The 27,042-nt window shown below is 41.3% G+C and overlaps 1 protein-coding gene across 2 annotated transcripts in view; it reads right to left on the bottom strand.

The window, feature by feature from the left end:
• The window catches only part of ANK3 (ankyrin 3), a 375,510-nt gene that overhangs the window by 112,264 nt on the left and 236,204 nt on the right, over positions 1-27,042 (bottom strand). The window contains exons 1-2 of one of the 2 annotated variants that reach the window (XM_068982040.1): positions 5,773-5,893; positions 4,355-4,478 (exon numbers count right to left, since the gene is read on the bottom strand). In XM_068982040.1, coding sequence (XP_068838141.1) covers positions 4,355-4,478; positions 5,773-5,788 — 140 coding nt within the window. In that variant the 5' untranslated portion in view covers positions 5,789-5,893. Of the gene's footprint in view, positions 1-4,354; positions 4,479-5,772; positions 5,894-27,042 lie in introns of those variants that run through there. The other variant, XM_068982038.1, reaches the window with a different exon arrangement.

Genomic DNA, 27,042 nt, shown 5'->3' with positions numbered 1-27,042 from the left:
GAATTATGTTGCTATAAATGCATCTGTTAATAAGAATCTGGGAACTAGATGCAGGCTTAACCTACTGAGAGCTCTGGTTTGCAATTGCTTCTCATGGAAAACATGAAGAAACAAAAGTGTTATCCTGACATGATCTTTGTTGCCATCTTTCTGGTGAAAAATTCAAATTCCATACACGACTATCTTGCCTTCTCTTACTGTACTCTTTTTAGCATTGCTTCTTCTGCTCTTTTCCTTCCTAGTCTTTCTCAAAATTCTATGCAGTCTCTGAACTTCCCAGAGTGCAGGACTTCTGATGTCCTAAAGTGCCACTTACCACCTTGACCTCTAAACTCATATCAAGAAGGCTTGGGGGATGGGCAACATGGGTGAAGGTGGTCAAAAGGTATAAACTTCCAGTTATAAAATGAATAAGACCTGAGGACTTAATGTACAGCATGCTGACTATAGTTTATAACACTGTTTCGCATTTTTAAAAGTTGCTAAGTGAGACCTTAAAATTTGTCATCCTAAAAAAAAAAGTGTAACTATGTGTGGTGATGGGTGTTACTGTTATGGTGCTTGTTTTGCAATATATACAAATGTGGAACCACTATGTCATGTACCTGAAATTAATATAATGTTTATTTGTCAGTTATATTTTGATTTAAAAAAAAAGAAACCAATAGAGTAAGGGATCCTAGTAACTCTACATATATCCACGTATCTACATATATCTACATAATACCAAGGTAGACTGGAGTGGCAGCTCATATAAGCACTGGCAGAACCCTGGTGATCCTTCAGGAGCACAGAGCATGGAGTCTTGTGAGAAGCTGCTTCAGGGCCCCTTGTCTCCCTACCAGGTAGGTGGTCATGAGGTGGCTTCTCATTGACTCCTGTTTTGAAAGTGGTATGAGGCTTCCTGTCTCATTGTCCTTGGAAGACAGCTGCAGAATACGAGACTGCTGAGCCGGCCTTCTAGAATGGGCTCCTTGGCGATGGGGAAGCTCACAGCTAATGTGTAGACATACAGCCCCTTTGGTTTTGGTGTCATGTTTCCTGGTGTGGAGGACAAGGGCCTGGTGTGGAGGCAAGTTGGCCCCGCCTAGGGAGTAGCAAAGTGTCTGAATCCAAACGTGGCTGCTTGAATCTTTACCAGCAACGTTGGTCAGACTTTGGCCTCAGCCCTGCTTCGTCTGTGCTTGTCAGAGGAAAGAGCAAAGGGGACATACCTAAGAAATGATTCTGTGTTTGCATAAAATATTGTGCAAGCACAGAATACTGAAGGCATATATGGATATATTTTGGGTGTACTACAGACTATCCCAAAGGGGGTATTTTTATATCAAGATACAGAGGCCCCTGAATGTTAGGCTTTATTTCAAGTGTCTACACAAATGGCTTGGTACGTGCTCCTAGGATGAGAGCCTTACTTTCTCTAAAATAGACATCATTCTACAGAGTCATTATTAAGTGTTTCGAGCAGATACTTACTAAGTGACTATTATGGGCAGGACACAATATTAGAAATTGGATATAAAAGGAAAAAAAGAAAGTGAGCATTATCCTTGCCTAGAGCTTACTTAGTAAGCCACGTGCCTCTGACCTCTTACATAGTCGGGCCTCCAGTGCCCAATCACGACCCATCACTTTTTTTCCCCATGTTTATTGCAAACTTTTGTTGTTGTTTTCCTGTTTCTAGCCCCATGCCTTCTCTCAGATGCAATATAAGCTTCCTAAAAGCAGGAATTGTCTATTTTCTAACTCGACATTATCCAACAGAACTTTCTTTTCCAACAGAGTGATGGACATGTAACTCAATCTGCACTGTTCAATACAGATATTAATTTCTCTCAATTATGGTTCCCAAGGCAGATATTAATATTGGTGGTATGTGAAATGGTTTTATTGTACATGTGAACAAATACTTAAAAGTTTTTTTTAATGTTTACATATTAATTTTAAGTTTAGTCCTTAAACATCTCTAAGATGTATTCATTTTAATAAAAAACAAAATCTTCTTTCTTTCAACTACTGTAGGAGAGTGAATGAACGAGCATAGCCTAGAATTGGGAGCCATCAGTGGAAACGTCTAAAGATGTCTTCACTGGACAAAATTCCTACTCCTGACCAACTTACATTAGGTAGACGGAGAGCCCATTAAAGGCGTCAAGCTTCAGCGTGAATCCTTAACACATCGAAGTGCTTTCAGCTACTTAAATGAGAGATTCTTTGCATGGGGGTCTGGAAAGCATTACATTGTTTTTCACTGAGGTCAAGGATATTATCTGTAGCCATCGGTATACTCTAAGTGTTAAGCAGAGGAAGTGTTAGAAAAACACATGCCTCAGAATTCTGAAGTTATCTTAATGTACCCAGCACAATTCAAAGATAACAGCACTCAGCAAACAGTCCTTCCAGTCAAGGCTCTGCCTATAAACCTAGGGCAATCTCTCCAGTTACTTCATGCACTACACAACTTTTATGTTAAGGGGAATAAAATTCCTCATGTATTCAGTTAACTTTGCATAAGTTATATTATTTATTACACATTTAGCTACTTGCTTATTTTCCCAAATCACAAAACTGATTTTCTAAAGCTGAGCAGAGAAATAAAAACAGAAAAAGCACACGGCACCACAGCACAGCACAAAATGCCGAGAAAACAAAGGCGAGAAAATGAGCTGGGAAGGCGGAGAAGCACCATCAGAGCGCCAGATCTTCTTACCTGATCTTGGGACTATTTTTAAGTATTTTTAGAAAAAACAGGAGAAGTAGAAAGCAAAAAAAAAAAAAAATCAGACAGGAAAAAAGAAAAAAAATGTTATGGTTGGATGAGTTACACATTTAATGTATTCCTTTTTAAATGTTACACTCAGAATATTATACTTGGTAATACGCTAACAGTACTTTAAAAAACACATCAGCTTTGGAGATTTTTTTAAAATTTGCCTCTGAGCATAACATCAGTTGCCAATGTCAAAAAATGAGTTACATATAATAGCAACAAAGAGGAATGGTGCAATCCAAACTAGAAGTATGAAAGCCTCAGAATTGCCTTGTGGAAAGTTTATAAGAGACAATATTCTGGTTTCATCTCTCACTGGAGGTCAGCTGCTACAATTCCCTACACACAAATGACTGAGTCATGAAATGTGGCTTTTATGAGGAAGTAAATCAGCTAGTTATTGGATTACTAAAGCTATTACATCTCTAAACAGAAGTTTTCCTTAAGGTCCTTTAAGATTCTGCACATTTTCAGTTGGAACTTGTTATCTGTGATTAACTGAAATATGACATCTTTCTAGAAACTCATTTTCCTCTTGTCATTAATGACACCTGCTGCAAAAAGATTTTAAGGCCTTCTATAAATATATGTATAAAGTCAAAAGTTGATTAAGTTACATGAGGTTTCAAATTCTATTAAGGAAAAAAAAAAGAGACTCAAAGAAAAATCAATTCTGAGTCTAAAACTGTCCGTATCAATGACACTGAGAATAAACTCCCAGGTTTACTTTGTGGGAAGTGCCATTTACTATCAGACAACGAAACTTTTCACGACAAAATTTTAAACTATAGGAAAATGTCCCCAGGGCTCTAACTCAGAAGGTTTAATTATTAGCTTAAAAATAACTTGACTGTCAGCACACATGCTGTTAATCCAACCAGGGAAAAGAAGTCTCCAAATTCTGGACAAGGTCCTGTTCGTTTCAACCAGGTCAGGCTGGAGCCAAGGTTTTCCACATACAAAAGCTTTATGCTTCAGTTTTCAGCACTGAATTTGCCACCATTCCTGCCTCTGACTTCTGATTGTCACCGTTTCACCTTTAACATGTCCCTTGTAAACAAACAAATGGCAGAGCTTTTGAAGAGATGCTCAAACAGTTGCTAGGCAATTCCAATAAGCGATATGTATTCTTTCCCAAGAATGCACTCTTTTAAAGTCGCAATCATAAATTGTTCTTTCAGTCATGAAAAGAGTATAGTGAAGAATCAACACAAATATTTCTTACTTATGGGAAAATGGGATTTTTCTTTCTTTCTTTTGTTCTTTATAGAACAAAACTTATTTTTAAAACATGTGACCCAGATTGGTTCTCCTCATTCTGTCAGGGAACTCTTTCGCTATATTATGCTTGAAGCATGACTGCCAGGTAGGGAAAAACGGAACAAACAATTAACACGTTCACTCACATAAAATTAATGACTGAAAACCACAAAAGAAAATAGCAGAGCATGTGTGCATTTCACCAAATTCACATCCTTACCCCAAGGGCACTTTTGGGGATAATGTGAAAAATGAAAATGGTTTCAGTTTATGACATCATGGTTGTTTGAAATTGATTGCAAGTAAAGAGCAACAGCAAAATACCTGGCAGAACGGGCCCCCAGACTAAAGCCCATGTAGCCCTCTGCAGGCAGAGAATCGTCGCCCAGCTCCTTAAGGTCTTGTGGCCCGAGGTACTTGTCCGTGTCTCCCGTCATTGCATCTTCACCTGCGGATGCACAAAGCAAGCCCGAATCAGGAGCTTCCTTTCTGAAAATGTGCCTGTTTGGGCAGAAAACTGCTCCCCTGGTCATTAGCTAATCGTCCATTTTCTCATGTTTATTTCCCCCCCCCCCCCATCCCCTGGATAATATTTGTAACCGCCCTTTAGAAGGAGAAAGTAGAGGCAGAGGTTAGTTCATCATTTCAAGAGTGAATTTAAGCAGCAGAAAGAGCTCCTGGCACTAGGCACCAATTTAAAAACATTTCCTTAACTTCCTTGTCCCTGCCTCAAGCCCTAGCCGACTAGAAAGGTTCATCTCTTGCGTCAGCTCGAGTTTTCCTGGCCTGACCATGATGAGGGCAGTTTGTTTGAATGGACCTGGATTGCAAAATAAGAGGCACCTCTTCTTCCCTGTTCTGGAAATTTTCTGTGGGAAGAGAACTAACTTTATTTTAAATGGTTTTCTCACAACCAGGATTTCAGCTTGGGGTTATGTAAATAACTGGCAAGTGATTTAATCTGAATTACAACTGCTCAACTGGGGAAACCTTGAAACACATCCACATTGAACTGTTTCGAAATCTATCAAATGAACAGCTCAGCACAGCTGCCCCGGTGTATGAACCCTGCTCAGAAAGTGGCTCTACCCTCAACAGAGATCAAATTGGGGCTTCAACAGCTGGAAAGAAATAAACTGTTCTTGAACCATCTATACAGAGTAAGTGCGTAGAATACTTTTACTAGATACACAGGCATAACATGATCTCACGCGGAAAAAAAAAACACATTCCAGGAGTGACCGGGCAGGTTTTCCAGATGCCTTTTGCCCTCTGGGACATTTCCCATCCTTTACAAAATGTAGCATGGGCTGTGGAAAAGTTCCTTCCACAAATAGGCAAACTCTTTTCTCCTTTTTATGACTCGACTCTCGTTCTACTGGATACGAGCCTGGCTGGCTGAACAGGATTTCAAAGGCGTGTATGTTTTCTGTTTTCTCAAAGGTAAGCAATTTCACCACTCCAGCTCTATTTTCCAGCCCTTCCTTCAGCATCGTTTATAATTTCCATTCATTTAAACTCAGGAAACCACAAGAGCTCAGCTTTTAAACTACCAATCAAGTCTAAAAATACATTATCAACTACCGTTTTTGCAAGTGTAAAAACTAAACAGATCAGCTTTCTACAGCTACCCAGAATCAAGAGATTATTTTAAGTTACTTTACAGCTGGGCTTATTTGCACATTCACTACGGAGGAAACAAAAACAGCACACGCCAAGTACAACTTAAAGAAAGCTCTTACTCTGTGTTAAAGCCATTTCCACCAGGCTGGGCTGGTCAAATGTTTTCCTGATGTTTCCAGGAATTCCTGAGACAGTGATTTAGAATATACCTCCAGATCAGCCCCCCAAAAAACCAATCCCTGGGTTGGATCCACGGTCTTCACCACCACCTCCGAGTTCCTCTCAGCATCTTCGTCTCCTCTCCAGCAACTGAAGAATTACACATCTTTTTTCAGATGAAAACAAAAAAAATCCCCCCAAAATCTGGCCACATTTCATTGAGATCAAGATCCTTTTTGATCACTCCGAAGACATCCTTTTAAAACTCCTTCTGATTGGATTAACAACTCCTCTGGCAAGCCTCTAGCAGAACCGAATGGTGACATAAATGCGAGCCCCAGACTTATTTGTATGTAAATATGAGGACTGCTCCAGTGTAGACTTTCGGTAATTTGATACCAGTGCCCGGTGCCTAATCGGGTAGCCGGCAGCCTGAAATCTAGGGAGAGGCAGCAAGCGAGCCACTGGGCTTAATGGGGAGGCGACTCTTCTCCAACCTGAAGACAGACATGGCCAACGCAGGTAGAGAGGAAAAACAGGAGAAAACAGAGGCCCGGCAGGGAGTGGCAGAGAGCTCCAGGCAAACTTTATAACTTTTTGTTCTCAGCTGGGAACACCAGGAGCCAGGGTTATTTATGGTCCCTGTCAGGTGGAAGGAGGGAAAAAAAGGGAGAGAGAGGGGAGGGAGGGCCTGCCCTCCGATTGAGGTTGGGAAACCGTGGGGCCGAGAGAAGCGGCAAGAGCTCCCCAAGCAGCGCCGGAGAAAGCACTCATCACTGCTGTTTCTCTCTAGAGTGGGAGGAAAGGGGAAGTGAGACAAGCGGCGGAAATGGAGTGGAGACTCTGTTTTATCTCTTGCAGGAACTCTTTCGTCTCCCTGATGGGATCAAAGTCACTGAGTGGTCCTCCTTCCCCGAGGAGTCCCTGCAGAAGGCGAGAGACGCAGACGGCGAGAGGCGGAGGGAGCTTGGGCTGGCTGGGGAGGTCTTGGCTGCGAGGGGCCAGAGGCAGCTGAGGAGGAGCGTCACTGCGTTATGCCACGGTTCCCCTCTCTCTGGGGCTCCCGGCCTCCCTTCCCAGCTGCTCCACCCTGTTTCTGTTGGCAGTGGAGGGAAAAACTCGTGGGCCTTCTGCATCTGCCGTCTGGGCACTCGGGAGAGGCAATTTCAATGGCTTTCCCTCAGAAGAGCTGAACAGTCAGGCTAGAAAGGGCAAAAGGGTTTCCACATTATCTTGGAGGAAGTGGGTGTGCAGCACCTTTTCATACTTTGCATCTATCTCTTGCACGGTTACCTAAATATACAGAAGCATGAATCCGTAGAACTGATGAGGTGGGGAACAGATTTGCTCTTCCTGGATCAATGCATAAATAATGACTCATCTAATATTCAGACGATATGACACCTGGCGTTAGAATTCGATCTGCCCGGCTGTAATCAACATTGCAAATACCCAGAATGAGAAGGGAAGCCATTTACAATGCCTGAAACATATTGAAAAATATCCCCCACCCCAATAGTAATATAAACATAATAAAAAGGATCATTTCCAACTCTAAAGAATGGAAGAGGAAGTCATGGTTAAAACGGAGAAAATGTCTGAACTTTAACCTGTTTGCCACAGATGCACTTAAAATCCAACCTACTAAGACTTCCCTGACAGTCAAGTGGTTAAGACTCAGTGCTTCCAAGACAGAGGGCACGGGTTCGATCCCTGGTGAGGAAACTAAGATCACACATGCCACACGGTACGGCCAAAACACAAAACAAACAAACAGCCCCCACCCTCAAACTACTCAGCAAAGTCTGATTCAGTGGTGGCCACTCATTCAAGCTTCCTAACAAGGACTGCGAGGAAAGTTTCCTTCTTCACGACTTCTTGCCCAGCTGCTTTCCGGCCACCCCTCCACACTCATCCTGCCCTTCTGTTACACAGAATTCTTTCAGTCCCTAGAATTTCTGAACGTCTTTAGACTTTGAGCCACTACCTAGGGTGTCTTCCTTTGATGGAACCTTCACCCCTCCTTCTTCACCTGAGTAATTTCTCCAATCTTTGAGTCTTTCTAGAACTCTTCTCCTCCTCCACTCACCCTCTTGAGTGTCCCTCGTGTGGGTTTCCCGTATCAGAGTGTATTGGCAGGAAAAACATCTGCTTGGTCTGTCCCGTGGGAGAGTGAGAACACATATTGTCCCGGGCTTGCCATATTGTAAGTGCCCCATCAATATTTTTGGAATTCATGATCGCTTTTATTAAATAGCTTGATGATTTTGCTTTTTTCCCCCATCTACAGGCCACAGCAGCTTCCTGCTCTTTTGGCATGCCAAGCTTGGTGGCTGGGATACATAAAATTTCAGTAAGTTTCTATTCTTTTTGACATCTCCTTCTTAGGCCTCAGAAATGGTCAGTACGAAGCCTAAAGAAGCCCAGTGTTGGGATGGGGAAGGGAGCTGTCAGTACATTTGGCCAATGACTCAAGTGGTCTTATGAATATTAAGTAACAGTAATTAAGTAGTTATGCAATCACCATTTTCGAATGGTGAAGATTTTTCTTAAAAGGCACGGAATTTAGAAATAAAAGTGTTATTTTAATGCAGTTTAGTGTAGTAGGAATACTATTGACTCTTGAGTCATACTTTCAACCTCTGCTGAACCTTGGATATCAACGCTGCCTCTGTCCTAAGACCTCTTGGGGGGATTCGGTGAAATAGCGCACAAAGAAAGGTGTAGTCAGCACCAACTGTTACTATTGTTCCGTAACATCTGCTTTCTTTAGTGCCCAAACATATGAATGCATGAACTCATATAATTAATATTTAAAATGCTAAGACTGATACTAGTCAGGGCAAAATCCCAACATAGCACCAAGTATCCCAGGTTTCACTGCCTGACACAGAGCCTGGTTCATCATAGGTACTCAACAAATACGTGTTGATTGAATGAATGAATGAATAACATTAAGACACTTTCATTTTAATGAACAAAATATTCCATAATTATTGTACAGTACATTACACGGCTATACAAAGGTTAGAAAGGAATGAGATGAACTGTGTTGAGTGTCTGGTTAACTACTCTAATCCATTCTATAATCCAAAAATATTTTTATCAGTAGCAGCTTCTGACTAACAGGTACAAATGCATATAAGCCAACAAAAGCAATTCTATGAACAAACAACACTCATACAATATCAGATATATTTAGTTAAGGTAAACATTACCAAACCCTACAAATTTTCGCTTACTAAGTACTTGTGTGGGGCTTCCCTCGTAGCTCAGTCAGTGAAGAATTTGCTTGCAATGCAGGAGACCTGGGTTTGATTCCTGGGTTTGGAAGTTCCTCTGGAGAAGGAAATGGCAATCCACTCCAGTATTCTTGTCTGGAGAATCCCATGAAAAGAGGAGCCTGGTAGGCTACAGTCCATGGGGTCGCAAGAGTCAGACACGGCTTAGTGACTAAGCCACCTCCACCAGGTACTTGTGTGGGCTTATGTTTCTTAGAAGCATCTGGCGCAATGGCACAACCGCTATGCTGAAGGTAAGTCTGACTATTTTCTGGCAAAGAGGGTGTGGTAGCTCGTGTCTAAAGATGCCCTCTTTACCCCATCCAGTGAACCAAGTTTCTGGTATCCATGCCTTGTATACTGCACTTGTTTACATTTGAGCTGGTTTGATTTTTGAACAGTAAAATGCAGGGGAAGTGATTTTACATGACTCTGAACTTTGAGTTCAGAGACACCTTGCAGTTTCTGCCTGAGTCTCTTTGGAGTGCTTGTTCCAAAGGGGAGGAGTCAATCCCAAGGCAAGAAATTTGAGTACCAAGAGGACACCCCTTATAAAGGCGTAAAGAGAGTCAAGGTAGCCCTATGGAGAGAGATGCCAGTCAGTTCTCAGCTGTCCCAGCCATCCCAATCAAGGTGACAGACCCCTGAATGATGCTGCCACATGGAACAGCCCACCGAGTTACCCTCAGCTGCTATCTCACTGCAAACTCCTGAAAGATCTTAAGAACCCAGCTGAACCTCATTAACTCACCCAACCATGAGAGATGATGATAATAAATTAAACCACTGAGTTTAAGGTAATAAGTAGTGGAAACAGAGGCAAATGAGAAATGATAAGTTGCAGGAGTAAGGCAAAGCAGTCACACGCCGGTTGCCTAACACACCCCTAGTCCGAGTGAGCTCCACAGTGGGGCATATGATTAGTGCAGACAAAGTCTGAGAAGAGCACATGGGCAGGTGCCACCCAAGGAAGCCTCGCCTGTTTGGAAGGGACTTTCTGTGTATGAGCTCAGTGGTGTCTGACTCTTTACGACCCCTTGAACCGTAGCCCCCATGTTCCTCGTCCGTGGGATTTCTCAGGCAAGAATACTGGAGGGGGTTGCCATTTCCTCCTCCAAGGGATCTTCCAACCCATGTCTTTGGCATCTCCTGCATTGGCAGGGGGATTCTTTACCACTAAGCCACCTGGGAATCCCAGAAGGGACTTTATCCCTTTCAAAATTACGAGCCCTGATGTTCTTGTGTTAACCCATTTTTGACAATAAAATATCAGAGGCAGGAAAATGTTTAAAGAAGAATACAAAACACTCCAAATCTACCTCAGAGGCATTTCACTTCCATTCCCTAGGTATCCCCTCCTCCTAGTCCTTTTTTCATGACAAGGTGAAGAGAAGAGGCTTCCTATACTACAGTCAACCTTTCAAAGATCCATACACCCAGTCTGCCAGGAAATAATACAAAATATAATCAGGGACAAAGGGGAAAAAAGAATATATTAAATGGTTATCAGGACTGTGGTTGGTCACATTCCCTTTCAGAATTTAGCCCATTGGTCCAGAATCAGTACATGGGGGAATAAACAATGCAACTCCCTTGCAATCTTTCATTATGCCCACTAATAATTTTTTTATGCTAAATAAATGAAACAGTTCTTGGCTTAATATATAAATGTTTTCATGCCCTAGGAGTTCTTTTCTTCTCTCTTTCCCCCTTTCTGTTCGTTCTAATCTTTTCCATCTTAAGACTGTCATTGAGGAATACTTTTGTTACTTTTCCAGGGGTTAAAAAAGTTTTCCTATCTGGTTGGGGACTAGAAGCACAAAAAATGTTCCTTAAGGTAACTATATCAAATTGTATTGTCAGAAACTTTGCTTAGAAGTGTTTAATCCCTCTGATGTGAAATGCACACTCTCCCCAAGGAATGTACTTTATAACATTAAAAAGCTGAAAATAATGGTACAAAATACCTCCAAATGAAATAATAGTAGAAAAACCTCCAAATTACATGGGATTTTTAAGAAAAGCTGGATTAAAAAGAATAAAGACAGTCTCTACGCTCTAGTGATTTTTAAAAAGAGGTTGATTACTTCATAGAAGTCAGTCTTATCATCAATCTGTTAATGATCAGAACTGAGAGGGCAAATTTATGGTGCTTGTTCTGAAAAAAAGTGATTTTTTTGATCATCACATAGCAAAGAGAGGAAATAGATACTACTAGAAAAGAATCCTCTAGCTATTTCTAGTTTACATTATGGAAGAGTAGAATGAGATCACATCATTATAATCAACACCTATATTTATTGAGCATTTACTCTGTTCCAGGCACTGTTTGGTGCTTTACAAGTATAATTCTCACAACAACCTTACAGAATAGAATTGCTATCTCCATTTCAGGACAAAGAAAACCCAGTTCACAGTGGTAGAATAGCTTGAGATCACTTAGAACATGGGGAATATTGGATTTAAAATCAGTTGGTTTGACTCCAGAGTCCTGCTTTTAACTACTGCCAAATTCTGTGCTACTGAACAAATACAACAAGAAATCGGTAAATGAAATGTCAGCTCTGTGAAGGCAGGAGTTTTTCTGTTTTGTTCCATATCAGTGCCCAGAACAATGCCTGGCACATAGTAGGTGCTCAATAAATGTTTGTGATGAAAGCTCAGTGATTGGCCTTGGATAAAGGAACTCTATTACTGGAGAAAGAAGCAGGGAGACTTACTTTTCACGGTAAACTCTTGTACCTTGGGAATTTTATACCACGCACATCTATCACCTATTCAAAAAATGAATAAAATTAAAAAAAACAAAACAAAATACAGGGACTGCAGATAAGCCATATAGGTTGTGTATTCCATACACTGGAAAAAGTATAAGAGGTGTATGTACATCAGCAAGTATCCAGCAAACACAGAAAGGAAACAATGTAAAGATTTAACTGGCTTGCTTCTTTAAAGAGATGGAAGAGAAGAAATGAAACAACAAGGCAGGAAGAAGGGGATGCACCTTATTAGTGTGGTACCTCTGGTTGCTTCCCAATGTTCTAAAGCAGTGGGTCTAACCTCGGGGATGCTTTCAAATCACCTGAAAACTTGCATTTCTGACAAGTTCCCCAGTGAATCTGATACAGCTGATCTGCGGAACACACTTTGAGAACCACTTGTCTAAAGGATCCTAATAAATAAATGCCAGCGATGTAACGGCAGTACTAATCAAACCGCATTCAATGTCTGTTTTCCTAGTGGCTATTACAAGCATACTTAAAGTATCCGCTTCAGCAAGTGAATTCAAGGAATGAGTGCAGTGTTTCTCAAATTTCAAGGGATATATTTTATCAAGTGTGGTGTTTCTCAAATTTCACGGAACCTTGTGAAAATGCAGATGCTGATTCCATAGGTCTGGCATAGGCCGTGAGATTCTGCACGAATAACAAGCCCCCAGGTGACCTGCACCCCACTCTGAGTGGTGAGACAGTGGAACGCTGGGCAAGGGCCCATGTTAGGAGTAAAGCCAACTACTGCCTTTGAGGTATTTAGTCTCAAATAATGGAGATAAGGCCAAGATAAAAACAAGGATACAAATCCTGTACTCCTCTTGCTGGTTTACAAAGATTTACTGCTTTGCATGTCCTACACACTGTCTCACTTAATCCTCAACCCTATGAAGCAGGTACTATTATTTCCAGTTTATAGATGAAAAAACAGATTCAGAGTTACTATTCAAAACTCACACATTTAATTAGAGGTGGAATCTGGATTAGAACCCACAAGGTCAGGTTGCAAAGCCCAGGAACCTCACTGCACCACCGGGACAGAAGATGTGTGAAAGGCATTACAGAGCATTACAGGAGCAGAGAGGAAGAGGCTAGCACACTGCACTGTAGACCTGGTAGATGCCGAATGGAGGGTGTGTGGCTAAAGGTAGGAAGAGAAGGGCAGAAGCAGGAAGTGGGCTATCCCAGGCCACAGGATACGCCTAGCGGGACAGAATGCTGGGGACCGACAGCAGCTGGCTTTACTAAAGTCACAGCCAACTGAGTTGTAGGAAACGGGTTGGTTGGGTTAGATTTTTGGGGTCCTTGAAATTGATTATAGACTAACAATTGTCATCCAAGTGACAAGCAACATAAACGCATCATTGGGTGACAATGCAATGTCAACCCACACTGTTTTGTTGTTGCTGTTTTAAACTGAAGCCCTAAATGCTCCAAGCCTAAAGAATACAGACAGTCATATCCATTTGATTAAAAAAAAAGAGTGACTGCCATTTATCGAGCACCTATTTTATGCTGATCACTGCTTTTAATGTTTTATGGGTATGTTACTTCTTTTCGTCTTTGCAGAAATTCCACAGTATTATTAACCCCTTCAGAGACAAATTAAGACAGGTAAGACACAGCCAATTTTATGTTTTTGAAGGTTCAAATAAGGGACATAAATACCCTGGTAATTTTAAAGAGAAAAGCCTTTCCATCCATTCAAAACCTTATAATAGGACGTCCACCTCCACTAATGTTTAGACAGTACGTTTTCATCATGAAGGATCCAAATGACTCTGTTTCATCACGGTTTTCGCTCAGCCTCCCAATATTTGCATTCTCAAAATGCAGAGAAGCTGGAATACGAAGGAAGAGGAATATGGTAGTATGAGGGCGCTGATCTGCGAAGCTTCCGTAAGCCTCTGTCCTTCTCCATCAGAGGGCAGACAGACTGAAAACGACAATCACAGAAAACTAACCAATCTAAATCACATGGACCACAGCCTTGTCTAACTCAGTGAAACTATGAGCCATGCTGTGTGGGGCCACCCAAGACGGACGGGACATGGTGGAGACTTCTGACAAAATGTGGCCCACTGAAGAAGGGAATTGCAAACCACTTCAGTATTCTTGCCTTGAGAACCCCATGAACAGTATAAAAAGGCAAAAAGATAGGACACTGAAAGATGAACTCCCCAGGTCGGTAGGTACCCAATATACTGCTGGAGATCAGTGGAGAAGTAACTCCAGAAAGAATGAAGGGACAGAGCCAAAGAAACAACAACACCCAGCTGTGGATGTGACTGGTGATGGAAGCAAGGTCCGATGCTGTAAACAGCAATATAGCATAGGAACCTGGAAAGTTAGGTCCATGAATCAAGGCAAATTGGAAATGGTCAAACAGGAGATGGCAAGGGTGAATGTCAACATTTTAGGAATCAGCGAATTAAAATGGACTGGCATGGGTGAATTTAACTCAGATGACCACCGCATCTACTACTGTGGGCAAGAATCCCTTAGAAGAAATGGAGTAGCCATCATGGTCAACAAAAGAGTCCGAAATGCAATACTTGGATGCAATCTCAAAAATGACAGAATGATCTATGTTCGTATCCAAGGCAAACCATTCAATATCATGGTGATCCTAGTCTATGCCCTGACCAGTAATGCTAAAGAAGCTGAAGTTGAATGGTTCTATGAAGACCTACAAGACCTTCTAGAACTAACACACAAACAAGATGTTCTTTTCATTATAGGGGACTGAAATGCAAAAGAAGGAAGTCAAGAAACACCAGGAGTAACAGGCAAATTTGGCCTTGGAGTACAGAATGAAGCAGGGCAAAGGCTACTAGAGTTCTCCCAAGAGAACGCACTGGTCATAGCAAACACCCTCTTCCAACAACACAACAGAAGACTCTACACAGGGACATCACCAGATGGTCAACACTGAAATCACATTGATTATATTCTTTGCAGCCAAAGATGGAGAAGCTCTATACAGTTAGGAAAAACAAGACCAGGAGCTGACTGTGGCTCAGATCATGAACTCCTTATTGCTAAATTCAGACTGAAATTGAAGAAAGTAGGGAAACCACTAGACCATTCAAGTGTGACCTAAATCAAATCCCTAGCGATTATACAGTGGAAGTGAGAAATAGATTTAAGGGACTAGATCTGATAGACAGAGTGCCTGATGAACTATGGACGGAGGTTCCTGACATTGTACAGGAGACAGGGAACAAGATCATCTCCACGAAAAAGAAATGCAAAAAGCCAAAATGGCTGTCTGAGGAGGCCTTACAAATAGCTCTGAAAAGAATAGAAGCAAAAAGCAAAGGAGAAAAGGAAAGATATATCCATTTGAATGCAGAGTTCCAAAGAATAGCAAGGAGAGATGAAAAAAGCCTTCCTCAGTGATCAGTGTAAAGAAATAGAGGAAAACAACAGAATGGGAAAGACTAGAGATCTCTTCAAGAAAATTAGAGATACCAAGGAAACATTTAATGCAAAGATGGGCTCAGTAAAGGACAGAAACGATATGGACCTAACAGAAGCAGAAGATATTAAGATGAAGTGGCAAGAATACACAGAAGAACTATACAAAAAAGATCTTCATGACCCAGATAATCACTCACCTACAGCCAGACATCCTGGAATGAGAAGCCAAGTGGGCCTTAGGAAGCATCACTATGAACAAAGCTAGTGGAGGTGATGGAATTCCAGTTGAGCTATTTCAAATCCTAAAAGATGATGCTGTGAACGTGCTGCACTCAATATGCCAGCAAATTTGGAAAACTCAGCAGTGGCCACAGGACTGGAAAAGTTCAGTTTTACTCCAATCCCTAAGAAAGGCAATGCCAAAGAATTCTCAAACTACTGCACAATTGCATTCATCTCACATGCTAGTAAAGTAATGCTCAAAATTCTCCAAGACACGCTTCAACACAGTACATGAACTGTGAACTTCCAAATGTTCAAGGTGGATCTAGAAAAGGCAGAGGAACCAGAGCTCAAATTGCCAACATCCATTGCATCATCGAACAGGAAAGAGAGTTCCAGAAAAACATCTATTTCTGTTTTATTGACTATGTCAAACCCTTTGACTGTGTGGACCACAACAAACTGTGGAAAATTCCGAAAGAGATGGGAATACCACACCACCTGACCTGCCTCTTGAGAAATCTGTATGCAAGTCAGGAAGCAACAGTTAGAACTGGACAAGGAACAACAGACTGGTTCCAAATAGGAAAAGGAGTAAGTCAAGGTTGTATATTGTCACTGTGCTTATTTAACTCATGATACACTGGGCTGGATGTAACACAAGCTGGAATCAAGATTGCCGGGAGAAATATCAATAACCTCAGATATGCAAATGATACCACCCTTATGTTAGAAAGTGAAGAAGAACTTAAGAGCCTCTTGATGAAAGTGAAAGAGGAGAGTGAAAAAGTTGGCTTAAAGCTCAACATTCAGAAAACGAAGATCATGGCATCTGGTCCCATCATATCATGGCAAATAGGTGGAGAAACAGTGGAAACAGTGTCAGACTTTATTTTTGGGGCTCCAAAATCACAGCAGATGGTGACTGCAGCCATGAAATTAAAAGACGCTTACTCCTTGGGAGAAAAGTTATGACCAAACTAGACAGCATATTAAAAAGCAGAGATGTTGCTTTGCCGACAAAGGTCCATCCATAGTCAAGGCTATGGTTTTTTCCATGGTCGTGTATGGATGTGAGAGTTGGACTATAAAGAAAGCTGAGCACCAAAGAATTAATGCTTTTGAACTGTGGTGTTGGAGAAGACTTTTGAGAGTCCCTTGGACAGCAAGGATATAACCAGTCCATCCTAAAGGAAATCAGTCCTGAGTATTCATTGGAAAGACTATGTTGAAGCTGAAACGCCAGTACTTTGGCCACCTGACGCAAAGAGCTGACGCATTGGAAAAGACCCTGATGCTGGGAAAGATTGAAGGCAGGAGGATAGGGGACGACAGAGGATGAGACGGTTGGATGCCATCACTGACTCAATGGACATGAGTTTGAGTGAACTGCAGGAGTTGGTGATGGACAGGGAGGCCCAGCGTGCTGCAGTCCACAGGGTTGCAAAGAGTTAGACATGACTGAGTGACTGAACTGAACTGAACGGATCCACTCAAAGTGAAGTGAAAATCACTCAGTCATGTCTGACTCTTTGCGACCCCATGGACTATTCAGTCCATGGAATTCTCCAGGCCAGAACACTGGAGTAGGTAGCTGTTCCCTTCAAACTCTAGTTCTAAAAGTCTACTTCTGAGACTCACACAATAAATAAGTGTGAAAGTTACTTAGATTTCAGATCAGTGTGCATCTCATCTTTCATTTTGCAGTTTGGAGGAAGAGCATGTATTAAGCAAGGATTCCTGTACATTTTCTTCTCAAAAGGTGTGAGAGCAATGGGGAAAGTTGAGACACTGTTAGATGAGGAAGGGTGACCTAGGTGGTCTTAAGAAGTGTGTGTCATTTTAAGGGATTAGTGTACCTCTCTCATGGGAGGGCCACCTGCTATCTTTTTCTTTCTTTCCCTAACTCCAGGTGCTGGTAAGATCCTGACTTCATTGCTGCCCACAAAGGAACTGGGCTTAATGGCAAAGTTTGCACATCTCTTAAGCATTGACAAGAATAAGTCGCCGTTATGGCACAAAACAAATGACTTTTCTATTTAGGCTGATTTTTTCGAGTATAAAGTCAGTGTGACTCTCTGGTCTTACACATTATTCTGTTCTTTGTGGCTAGATGTACCTTTTTAAAAACCTGTATTGCAGTTTACTATTCCTTAATCCAAGTGAGATACAGTTTCCAAAGTAAGGACCCATGACTCAGTGTTGGACGCTTTCCAGATGGGGCAATGGAAACCATCCCCTGTGATCTTGGTTGGGTTAATAAACAAACACATCCCAGAAAGGAAAAAGAATTCTGTGTCTTTCCTGTGAAGAGCTAGAAAAAGACAATGCTGGGGCAGACACTATAATTTTTTCCTATTTTTATCAATACTCCTTAACCCTAGTCCAGAAATTACTGTCAGCCACCTGAGGAAGATAAGATGTTACAATGACTTGGGTCAAACGGAGACTAAAGAATAGAGATAGGATGCAGGTAGAGAGGAGCACGGTGTTACTTACACTGAACTTATTAGCTAAAATCTGTGTGTTCTTGCCTGGAGAATCCCAGGGACGGGGGAGCCTGGTGGGCTGCTGTCTCTGGGGTCGCACAGAGTTGGACACGACGGAAGTGACTTGGCAGCAGCAGCAGCATGCCACTTTTAAATAAGACCAGAAGATGACTAGCCACAAAGTAATACTGTGAAATCAGACACTAAAATGGTTCTTACTTACGGAGTAATTACATTGCTAAATTCAAGGTGGCTGTATCATGCCAGTAAGTCCCTTCTATTCATTCTTTCTTACAAATTCGTTTAGACTCAGCCCCACATCCAGACCTCATTGATCTTGGCTCATTATGTTTGTATATAAGGACTGGGTGTGCAAAGCGCCAGAAGATGCTCACTACCCTCAGGTATAAAGCAGTATAAGCATCACGTCTACTTTGTGGGCTTGAACCTGGTCTCTCCTTCTCTTACACCTAAACTGCTTTTCACTGTGCAGAGCAGCAAACACCAGTTATTGATCTGTGTTCTATCTCCAACCTCTACCTAAAAGGTGTATACACAGAAGGGAAAGACAGCCTGTGGTCGGTTCTCAGCCTCAGTGTGCCTCTGGCCCCAGTGCTTGGACCACCTCTCACCATGTGTAACATCTTCCCATTCTCCAAGCCCACACCCCTTCCCAGCCCTCTGCCCCCACCCTGCCTCTCCCTGGCCAAGCATTCTCCGTGCTGATTTTCCCCAGTGTCACCCTCCACTTCTGGTTCTCTCTGTAGTAGGAGTCCAATTTGGGGGATGGGGGCAGAGGTGGTCACATGAGGACCGACTTCCCCATGAAGAAGCTCAGACTTTCCGGGTAGATTACCAGAGACTAAAAGAAGTGGGAGTGGGAAGGAATCATATTCAAAATTACAACTTGTTTTGGATGAATGAAAAGACCACCTATTGTACTTAATCAATAAACATGCTAATTCCCGGTCAGCTCTTAACTGACCCCTGTTCCCCTTCATGCCATAGACTGCTCCAGCTGCTCATCTGTCATAGCTTCTAGGGAAAAAAGCACAAAACTATATGAGAACTACTTATTCTGGGTCTGTATTCATATTATGAACACGGCAGCTGCTGTGGTCATCAGGGGTTCCCAGATGGCCTGTGCTCACCTAACTGGACCGTGCCAGGGAAGTTTCTCCCATGGGTGGCATCCACTAGAGCTCACTCTTCTGGTTTTCTCCCTCTGTTCTTCACCACTCCCTCTGGCATTCCTCTTCCTCTCAGTGTGCCCAGAGTTTTCCATTCCTCCCTGTGCCCTGCCCTGGGATAATCAGTCAGGTCAGTGCCCAAACCCCTTGCCTCATGCTGAAGTCTTCTGTGAGCTCTTCCGGTCTCTGATACTTTGACCCTGAACTTAGAACACTTCTTTCCAGTCCCTTCCCTTCTCCTCAACCCCCCAAAACTTCTGCTTGTTCACATTCTGTCTGTTCCATAAAATTCATCCTTTTGAGGCCTCCAGTCATCTCCCCTTCTTCTGCATTTTCTTGTTATTTTCATATATGCTCTTACAGCATCTCACTGAAAGTAAAAAAAAACCTAAATTCAAAAAAAACAAAAACAAAACCAAAAAAAAACCTAAATTCAAATTACAGTTTCATTGGTTATGTGAACCTGAGCAAGTATCTTGAACCCTTTTAGGCTTAGAACCTTAATGCAGGTGAGGGCTAATAAAATCTTAGGGCTTTGAATTAGGACTACATGTAAAGTAGGAGTAAGAATAGTTCCAAAACTGCTCTCAACTACTTTGAGAAGATTAAGTAAGATAAAGTGCCTTGTAACTAACATTCACGGAGATATCTGGGTTAACCTTTATCAGTTCAGTTCAGTTGCATCTGACTCTTTGCGATCCCATGGACTGCAGCACGCCAGTCCGGGGTCCCTGTCCATCATCAACTCCTGGAGCTTACTGAAACTCATGTCCATTGAGTCAGTGATGCCATCCAACCATCTCATCCTCTGTCTTTCCCTTCTCCCGCCTTCAATCTTTCCCAGCATCAGGGTCTTTACAAATGTCAGTTCTTCGCATCATGCGGCCAAAGTACTGGAGTTTCAGCTTCAGCATTAGTCTTTCCAACGAATATTCAGGACTGATTTCCTTTAGGATGGACTGGTTGGATCTCCTCGCAGTCCAAGGGACTCTCAAAAGTCTTCTCCAACATCACAGTTCAAAAGCATCAATTCTTTGGCGCTCAGCTTTCTTTATAGTTCAACTCTCACATCTATGCATGACTACTGGAAAAACCATAGCTTTGACTAGATACCTTGTTGGCAAAGTAATGTCTCTACTTTTTAATATGCTGTCTAGGTTGGTCATAACTTTCCTTCCAAGGAGCAAGCATCTTTTAATTTCATGGCTGCAGTCACCATCTGCAGTGATTTTGGAGCCCCGAAAAACAAAGTCTGTCACTGTTTCCACTGTTTCTCCATCTATTTGCATGAAGTGATGGGACCAGATGCCATGATCTTAGTTTTCTGAATGTTGAGTTTTAAGCCAACTTTTTCACTCTTCTCTTTCACTTTCATCAAGAGGCTCTTTAGCTTTTCTTTGCTCTCTGCCATAAGGGTGGTGTCATCTGCATTTCAGGTTATTGATATTTCTCCCTGCAATTTTGATTCCAGCTTGTGCTTCATCCAGCCCAGCATTTCTCATGATGTACTCAGTATATAAGTTAAATAAGGAGGGTGACAATATACAGCCTTGACGTACTCCTTTTCCTATTTGGAACCAGTCTGTTGTTCCATGTCCAGTTCTAACTGTTGCTTCTTAACCTGCAGATAGATCTCTCAAGAGGCAGGTCAGGTGGTCTGGTATTCCCACTTCTTTCAGAATTTTCCACAGTTTGTTGTGTTCCACACAGTCAAAGCCTTTGGTATAGGCAATAAAGTAGAAGTAGATGTTTTTCTGGAACTCTTTTGCTTTTTTGATGATCCAGTGGATGTTGGTAATTTGATCTCTGGTTCCTCTGCCTTTTCTAAATGCAACTTGAACATCTGGAAGTTCACAGTTCATGTAGTGTTGAAGCCTGGCTTGGAGAATTTTGAGCATTACTTTTCTAGCATGTGAGATGAGTGCAATTGTGTGGTAGTTTGAGCATTCCTTGGCATTGTCTTTCTTTGGGACTGGAATAAAAACTCACCTTTTCCCATCCTGTGACCACTCCTGAGTTTTCCAAATTTGCTGGCATATTGAGTGCAGCACATTCACAGCATCATCTTTTAGGATTTGAAGTAGCCCAACTGGAATTCCATCACCTCCACTAGCTTTGTTCGTAGTGATGCTTCCTAAGGCCCACTTGACTTCTCATTCCAGGATGTCTGGCTCTAGATGAGTGATCACACCATCGTGATTATCTGGGTTGTGAAGATCTTTTTTGTACAGTTCTTCTGTGTATTCTTGCCACCTTTTCTTAATATCTTCTGCTTCTGTTAGGTCTGTACCATTTCTGTCCACCTTTATTCTGCCCATCTTTGAATGAAAACTTCCCTTGGTATCTCAGGTTTTCTTGAAGAAATGTCTAGTCTTTCCCATTCTGTTGTTTTCCTCTATTTCTTTGCATTGATCACTGAGGAAGCCTTTCTTATCTCTTTGTGCTAACCTTTATAGATTATCTCATTTACAACTTACAATTATCCGATTGTTTTAGGACTGTTACTAAATTACCTGAATGTTAGAGGTTAGAGACTGGGATTCCACTATAAGCCCCTGCACTGATTTGTGTGACCTTGACCAAGGTCTTTAACCTTGCTGGAACTTATTTTCATATCTATAAAATGGGCATACCAATGGCTCTAAGTTAGAGGGTCACTGTGACGCTTAAACAACATAGTACATGAAATGTATGGTGCTTAATGCTTAGAACATGGAAAGGGCTCAATAAATGGTGTGTGTCGTTGAGAGTATTCATTTATGTCGACTCCTAGGTGGGGACGGGGTGGGGTGGGGAAGGACAGAGACACAGGTAAACGTGTGGCAGCCCCCCCGCGTGAGGACCCCTGTGTCTGTGTCCTAAGTGCTCGGACGGCGATACAGACAGCTCTGCTTTCATGGCGTGGACAGCCTGCTTCGGAAGAACATAAAATTCATCCCAAGTTGGCAAATGACAGTCTGGGCAAAATCCAGTCCCCTCCCTGGTTTTGTAAATCAAGTTTTATTGCCCACATCCCTGCTCATCTGTTCTGTTAGCTATTGGGGCTACAATAGCAGAGTTGAACAGTTAGGACACAGACCATGCAGCCTGAAAAACTGAAAATATTAATTGTTGGTCCTTGCCAGAAAAAGTTTGCTTTTCTGGAACGGATGACTAATATATTGAGAGGAGTATTAGGAAGAAATCAAAAAGTGTGATTGAGAGAATGCAAAAGAGGAACCATGAGCCATATTTACACAGGATTCACTGACCACAGAAAGGCTGTGAGTTCTACTCTAAGTACATCGTAAAGCCTTGGGAAGTTTTTATTTTACTGTTGTATTTGTACTCGTTTGGGGGTGTATGTGTATTATTTAGAAGAGGTGACTACTTTTATTTTGAAATACAGCAACCATGCAAATGAGTACATGACGTGCAACATACATTTTAACAGACTGCTATCAAATAAATACCAGAGGTTAAGAAATAGAACGTCAGCAGCCCAGAAGCCACTGCCTGCATTCTTATCCCATCACAGCCTCCCCACCTCCTTCTCGTGTTATAATATCTCTCTTTACATTACTTTTCCTGGTTTTCTCTAGCCTCCCTATCTAATTTTATAATCCTAGTTTAGTCCTACCTGGTTGTGAAGAATTCTATTGTCTTTGCATAAGCTGCAACTTGGCAACTAAAATCCTAGGTTTATACCCTACAGAAATGTACTTATATGTATGTGTACCAGGAAACATATATAAGGTTTATAGCAGCTTTGTTTGCAACAGCCCCACACTGGAAACAACCCATGCTTCCATCCACAGGAGAATGGATAACCGAATTATGATCCAGGCATATAGAATAATATATCGAAATGAAAACAAATGAACTACAATTATATACAACAATATGAATGAAACTTTAAAACCTAGCTATGAGCTTCAGAGATCAAACCAGTCAATCCTAAAGGAAATCAACCCTGAATATTCATTGGAAGGACTGATGTTGAAGCTCCAATCCTCTGGCCATCTGATGTGAAGAGCTGACTCATTGGAAAAGACCCTGATGCTGGGAAAGATTGAGGGCAGGAGGAGAAGGGGGTGACAGAGGATGAGATGGTTGGATGGCATCACTGACTCAATGTACATGAATGTGAGCAAACTCCAGGAAACAGTGAAGGAAGGGAAGCCATGGGGTCACAAAGAGTTGCACACAGCTTAGCAACAGAACAACAAATGAGGTCTGGAGGGTTTGAAGCTGGGGAATGGAATAACACGATCCAATTTACATTTTAAAAGATTGCTGAGGATGCTGTATAGAAAACTGAGTCTCTGGGGAAAGTGCAGAAGTACCTGCAAGGAGGCTTCTGCAGTATTCCATGGGCGGCACGTCAGCGGGTGGATTAGAGTCATGGCAGTGGGAAGTGGAGGGATGTGGGATGTATTCTGGAAGCAGAATGGATAGATTCAGACTGGATATAAGCGTAAGAAAGGGAGGTTACACAGAACCACAGGTTGTAACTTGGGTGATAGAGCTGTTTACTGACCTGGAGAAGGGTGGGAAGAAACACTGTTTGCAGGGTATGTTTAGGGCAGGCTGAGACATCTGTGAGATTCTGTATAGACACGTCAAGTACGTGGTAGGGTAAGTGGTCAGTGTGGATGAAGATCACTAAACAATTCCAATTCCAAAGACAGGCTACCAAAGACAGGATTGACTCTGTTTGAGAATCAAGACTTCTGTCTCCGCCCATGAGTCTTTTCCTTTAGCTGGAAATTCTTTTAAATTCATGAACTATTCTTTGAGCTATAGGTACCTCTTAGGAGAGTCATTATAAAGATGTTTACTGATTCACTATGTAGCCTAGGGCTGTCTCAGTGAGACAGGGTATAATGACTGGAACAGGGAGCACAGGAGGCGAATTTTCTTCATCTTGCCTGTTCTCAGAAACCTGTATACAACTATCCTCTCCTTGAGTCTCCTCTGTTAGGTTGCAGCTGTGCAAACACCTACTGAAGAGCTGTTTTGTTCCAGGCCCTGTACTAGGTTCTAGGGAGACAATAGAGACTAAGATTAGGTCTCTGCGTCTGGTATTTCATTTTGACTTTATTGCTGAGCGTGCTTGTTAAGTCACTTTAGGTGTGTTTGACTCTTTGCAACTCTACTGACCGTAGCCTGCCAGGCTCCTCTGTCCATGGGATTCTCTAGGCAAGAATATTGGAGTGGGTTGCCATGCCAGAGTAGCATGCAATTATGTACCATCTGTTTGAAAGGTCAGTTGTAAGCAGAGAAATATCAGGCAAGAAGTTAGATGTTATGATTTTATAGGTATTTATAAAATGGTAAGATTTCAAGTAAAGGGCAGTCTCTGCATAGCAACCAGGACTCCCTTGGACCACCTGGAGGCAAACTAATCTTCAAGGCTTCTTTCCAGATCTGTAAAGCTAAAAACATGATAGTTTGAAGTATTTATTAGGATGACTAGGAGATCAGGATAGTCCAAAGCATTTGGTGAGAAGAGAGGCTGTAAGGCATCTCCCCCAATATCTGGCTTTGTGTTTCCCAAAATAATTTCTCCAACTTTTTTGAGTTTCAGATTGTGCCAAATGAAATTCTACTTTTTCTCCCCTGATTAAAAATACTTGGATATGTTTGCTAAAACTACTTGTTTTGAGTTCTTAAAATCCATTCTATGTTATGTTTATAGCTATTTTATGTGAATGTGAATCTTGGTCCTTTGCCAAGATGATCAGAGGACTATCTCTTGTAGTTTCATTGGGTCTTTAAAAAAGAATAATTATTACTTTGTGACAATTTTCAATTTGTTCCTTTTCCTAAGCACACATTTTTTTGAAGCTCAAAAAAAATTCAATTTTGGGTTCTAATGTAAGAACACAGCTCATGTTACTGCAGTTATGAAAGAGATGACCCAATGCCATCTATCAGATGTGTCTTCTTGTCCCACTCTGCCACTAACCTGGTTGGGAAAGTCACACAACATTCATTTGGGCTTTATTTCTCATCAGTATAATGAAGAGCTTGGGCTATAGAATACTGATCTGCTGTTTTAGTTCTTTGGAATTTGTGGTTTGCTTCCATTAGGCACTGATTTTGATACAAAAGTGAGCCAATTATGACTCTCTCATATTATCAGATGAAACATCAGTGCTTTATTATATCTCAAAGCTACACCTATCTGACAATTATTTTTCTTTTTTTAGACTTTTAAAAATGTTTTTATAAATAATGTATCCAAAGATTTTGACTCACCACACAAAGAAAGAATCTCATTCTTCAAAAAAAAATAATATATATATATATACACACACACACAGATTTTTATATGAGTTTACATTCTGAGAGGCTCAAACCTGATATCAAGCCTTTAGATTTCTACTGCTTCAATTCCAAAGGACCAGTTGATAGCAGTTTTAGTACACAAAACTTTTTTCCTGGTTCAGACAGATTTATTCTGCTTAATGAACCCCTTCTTTGCTCTTTGAGGGATCTGGAATCTGGTTTCCAGATTTTTGGATTTCCTTTAACAGGAAACTTCACAAAAACCTGGTAGGCTGTGGTATTCCTATCTGACAATTATTTCTAAGTGTACTTAGACTTTTAGCATTTTCTTTTAATATTTTAGTGTCTACATTTGATCCTGAAAGAGCTTCTGCAGTCTTATCTGAATTGTAACTAAATGGGAATTAAATAATTCTTCCGAGCAAGAGTTGTCTCACCCAGTTGTCTCAGAAACCTGTTCAGTGGAGTCCTATTTCACAGAGCTGCCTTTTGGGGTTTTACTTTCCATGGCTTCATTCCAGTTCTCATTATGTCCCATCTGCAGTTCTTTAGATTTATTGCTATAACCCAACCCACTAGAATTTTGCAAGCTAAAATAACATGATTATGCATTCTTAAAAATTGACAAAATACATTTTCTAGGAATTTGCAATGTAAAATCACTGCTGAATCAAAGCCCATGGTGACTCTTGGGAGCAGGACTCAAACTAGAAGACAACTTGAATCTTAATCTCCATTTTCTTCTTTTATTCCTCTCCCTCCTTTCCTTTCCTTCTTTCCCTTCTCTTTCTTCCCTCCCTCTCTCTTCTCTCCCCCAATTTAGTTTTTTCTTTCTTTTTAATGACAACCTGAATTGCAAAACTGAACACTCTAAGTGGTACTAGAATCAACATTAATTTTGCATGTATATTAATTTTATATGCATGTAACATATTTTCTGGGAAAGAAAAAAGTAGAGCATTAAGATGTCTGTGAATCAGTCTGGCCCTCCAAGCAGGTCTACCTACCCCTTACCCATATAACATGTGGACTCATCACCTGCCTTAAACATCTTGCTTTATCTCTGCTGTGCTGACATGTCAACCTTTGTTCTTACTCTGTAACTTGGCTCCATGGTTTCCTTAGGCCATTCACTGATAACATTTAGCCTTGTTTTTCTGGAAAATTTTTTTGACAAATTAATCAACATTACTTTTTTGTTTTTAACTTAGACTAATTTCTCATCATGGACCAAGGAAAGAGGACAAAGAGAAAGCAAAAATTAAAAAGAAAGAGAGAGAAAAAGAGACTACTTTTGGCACTGTTCCCTTAATATTCACTTGATGTTTATAACTTAGATTATATTTTCCCATGTTACAAATTCATTCTTCTTGAGAAAAACTGACAGCATATTTTGCTTATTATTTTTATTTGCTTTTAAAAGCTGTTGATATTATTAGCACCTGGGATACCTGAAGATCTTACTAATTCTCACATAGAGAGATTCACAATATGCTGTGGTTTCATGGAAATAAACAGTTGTTTCCATTCAAAAGGGCTTAATGAAACCAGCAGCGCCAAGTCAGACTACAGTGGCAAAGC

This window comes from Capricornis sumatraensis, chromosome 10, assembly GCF_032405125.1.
Source record: "Capricornis sumatraensis isolate serow.1 chromosome 10, serow.2, whole genome shotgun sequence".
Lineage (NCBI taxonomy): Eukaryota > Metazoa > Chordata > Mammalia > Artiodactyla > Bovidae > Capricornis > Capricornis sumatraensis.
Note: the sequence above shows the minus strand (reverse complement) of the source record. Positions and strands in the feature narration are given on the sequence as shown.